At 52.6% G+C, this 3,309-nt stretch overlaps 1 protein-coding gene across 1 annotated transcript in view; it reads left to right on the top strand.

The window, feature by feature from the left end:
• The window catches only part of ALPK1 (alpha kinase 1), a 39,454-nt gene extending 36,363 nt beyond the window's left edge, over positions 1–3,091 (top strand). The window contains exons 12-14 of the mRNA XM_015571519.1: positions 75–237; positions 812–998; positions 2,649–3,091. Of these exons, the coding sequence (XP_015427005.1) occupies positions 75–237; positions 812–998; positions 2,649–2,848 (550 nt within the window). The 3' untranslated portion in view covers positions 2,849–3,091. The remainder of the gene's footprint in view (positions 1–74; positions 238–811; positions 999–2,648) is intronic.
• Positions 3,092–3,309: the final 218 nt, after the last annotated feature.

The following is a 3,309-nucleotide window of genomic DNA, read 5'->3' as shown; positions in this document are numbered from 1 at the left end:
GACCCCCGCGTGGAGCCGGACGCCGGAAGGCCGCCTCCCCGGGGAGGCCACCTGGTGGTTCTGTCTAACGGTAGGTACGTTGGGAAGGCGTATAAGGAGCCGAAGGCGCTGTGGCTGCACTTCGCCGACGTGGAGCGCCAGGCGACCGCCCAGCACTACGTGACGGAATTCAACAAGCGACTTTATGAGCAGCAGATCCCGACCCAGATCTTCTACGTCCCCTCCGCGGTGCTGCTGGTGAGATGGACGCAGGCAGGGCTTGGGGGGACAGGCCCATGGATGCCTCTTAGGTCAGATTTCTCTTTTTTAATATATTAAGAGAGGAAAGGAGTGGGAGAGACAGAAACATCAATGATGAGCCCTGGCTGGTTTGGCTCAGTGACTAGAGGTTGGCCTGCACACTGAAGGGTCCCGGGTTCGATTCTGGTCAAGGGCACAGGCCCGGGTTTCAGGCTCTATTCCCAGCGTGGGGAGTGCAGGAGGCAGCCGATCCATGATTCTCTCCCATCATTGATGTGTTTTATTTTCTCTCTCTCTCCTTCTCCCTTCTTCTCTGAAATCATTAAAAATATATTTAAAAAATTAAAAAAGGAAACATCACGGCCCACGTTTGACAGGAGCATCTCAGTGAAAGAAGAATAACTGTAGGTTCTATGATATTCCATCAACGTTAGGCACCCCGCATGCAGATAAGGAAACCAGGTCTAGTCGCCCTTCTCCTGGCCGGCAAAGCCGAGGTTCGCAGACCATCCACCGTCCCCTCGCCCGTGCCCTCACCGTACGTCACACGCCCCCCGCTTCTGTTTTTCAGATTTTAGAGGACGAGACGATAAAAGGGTGTGTCAGTGTGGAGCCTTACATCCTGGGGGAGTTTGTGAAGTTATCCAATAACACGCAAGTGGTGAAGACCGAGTACAAAGCCACCGAATACGGCTTGGCTTACGGCCACTTTTCTTACGAGTTTTCCAACCACAGGGATGTCGTAGTCGATTTACAAGGTACGTGCAAGGGGCTCACTCTTCCTGTGTATGTTGTTCGCATGTACGCGTGAGGCTTCGCAGCTACCTCTGCCAACCACTCTTTAACAGATTGTGCAGTGCCTGCTTGCAATTAAATTAACCTATTTGAGCCCTGGCTGGTTGGGCTCAGTGGCTAGAGCGTCGGCCTGCGGACTGAAGGGTCCCGGGTTCAATTCTGGTCAAGGGCACAGGCCCGTGTTGCGGGCTCCATCCCCAGTGTGGGGTGTGCAGGAGGCAGCCGATCCATGATTCTCTCTCATCATGGATGTTTCTATTCTCTCCCTCTCCCTTCCTCTCTGAAACCAACTTTTAAAAAATATTTAAAATAATTAAATAAATAAATGTGCATCTCACCGATTTAAAAAAAAAACACGCACGAATGAAACGGTGACTTGACTTATAAAAAATTTAATTAATCGATTAATCGATTTGACTCTGGGGAGCAAATGATGCCTGAAAAAATGCCTCGAGGTTCTGTAAGACTCTAGGACATCCACTCATCCACGAAGAGATGGGGCTCCCCTCCTGTGAGGCTGAGTCCCGGAGCACACCCTCCCGCTTTCTAAGCTTCCGAGGGTGAAAACCCCCCGCTTTCCACCCTGTGTCTTCGCCTCCAGCGCTGTGCGTGGCTGCAGGCGTCCCGACGCAGGAGGGGCAACCGCCCAGCGTGGAGCAGAGCAGGCGCCCGGACACCTGCTTGGCCTCATCAGGGCACAGAGCGCTGCGAGTGCTTCAGTCTGACTGCCTTTATGTTCTCTGCATTCGTGTCTTAATTATGTTTCCGTTCATCCCGTATATTATTTATCAGAATTTATCAGCCAATACTCTGCACTTGCATTTTTAAAAATATTTTTATTGACTTCAGAGAGGAAGGGAGAGGGAAGGAGAGAGACACCTCAATGATGAGAGATAGTCATGGATCGGCTGCCTCCTGTACACCCCCTATTGGGGATCGAGCCCACAACCCAGGCGTGTGCCCTGATCGGGAATTGAACTCAGGACCCTTCAGTCCACAGGCTCTATCCACTGAGCCCACCAGCCAGGGCTAAAGTTTGTTTCAATGATACATGAGAATCATGATCATTAATCCTATGGCCACCCCTGGTCCTCTCTGTCCCTCGCACAGTGCCTGTCCTCACGCTCTGTCACACGTGTGTCATACTTACTCAGGTCGCTTACCCACCTGCCCCGTCCACAGCGTTAGCCCCGCGAGCACTCAGGTCATGACAAGCTTGTCCGTCGCAGGCCCCGGGCCGAGCACTGTGCTCTGTACAGTGTCTGCGCTCGCTAACTTTCTCACACAAACAAAGATACACATTAACGACTGAGGCACCAAAGAAACGTGTGAACCACGAAAGAAAGATCCAATCTGTGATTTTGGTCACAATGCGGGTGCGTTTTATTGCTCCCCGGTGCCTTGAAAACCATTCCCTTGGGTATCGATCGGAGACGGATTTAATGATCCAATATTCACTTCTCCCTCAAGCCATCATTGGCGTGTAACACCCGCTCGCTCAGCAGAACGTCATTACATGGGCTCTCTGTGTCTTGTTAAGCACATAATTCTTTTTCTGAGACGCGTCCTGGACGCCCCGGAGGCCTCGTCCTCAGACGCGTGCCGCTCCGCAGGCTGGGTGACCGGCGACGGGAAGGGGCTGCTCTACCTGACAGACCCCCAGATCCACTCGCTGGGCCGAAGAGAGGTCACCACCAACTTTGGGAGCCGGGGCATCTCCTACTTCTTCAACCACCAGCACGCGCAGTGCAACGACATCTGCCGGCATCTCTCCCTGACCAGACCACCAACGGAAACACGGAACAACTCGTAGGCTTTCTGGGGATGCGGCAGCCTCGAGAGCCGCTCACGGGGACCAGGTCCCCCTCTCCAGGTGCACAGGGGCCAGCGCAGCCTGGTCCCGGGGGCTGGGGGCCTGGGGCAGGGCTGGCCAAGGATGGCGAGAGGAACCGATGAGTCCATTTCAGGGTCACACTTGGACCTGTGCCAGACCCTGGGGTCTCTCTCCCTCTTCCACTTACCCCTCTCGGCCATCTCCCCAAATAAATGTCTGCACGTCTACCCCCTTCTTGGTGTTTGCTTCTTAAGAACCCAAACTGACACATTTATTAAAGATATGGGGGGAAATCATCTTATTAAGAAAATAAAGGGGGAAGTCATATTATAATATCAAATGATACTGAAAAAATACTTATCATTTAAAATTAATTCGTAGTAAAAAAACAAAAAAGCTCTTTGCACCCGGTTGGGGGCTCGATCCCCAGTGGGGGACTT

Source organism: Myotis davidii, unplaced genomic scaffold (assembly GCF_000327345.1).
Source record: "Myotis davidii unplaced genomic scaffold, ASM32734v1 scaffold989, whole genome shotgun sequence".
Classification (NCBI taxonomy): Eukaryota; Metazoa; Chordata; class Mammalia; order Chiroptera; family Vespertilionidae; genus Myotis; species Myotis davidii.
Note: the sequence above shows the minus strand (reverse complement) of the source record. Positions and strands in the feature narration are given on the sequence as shown.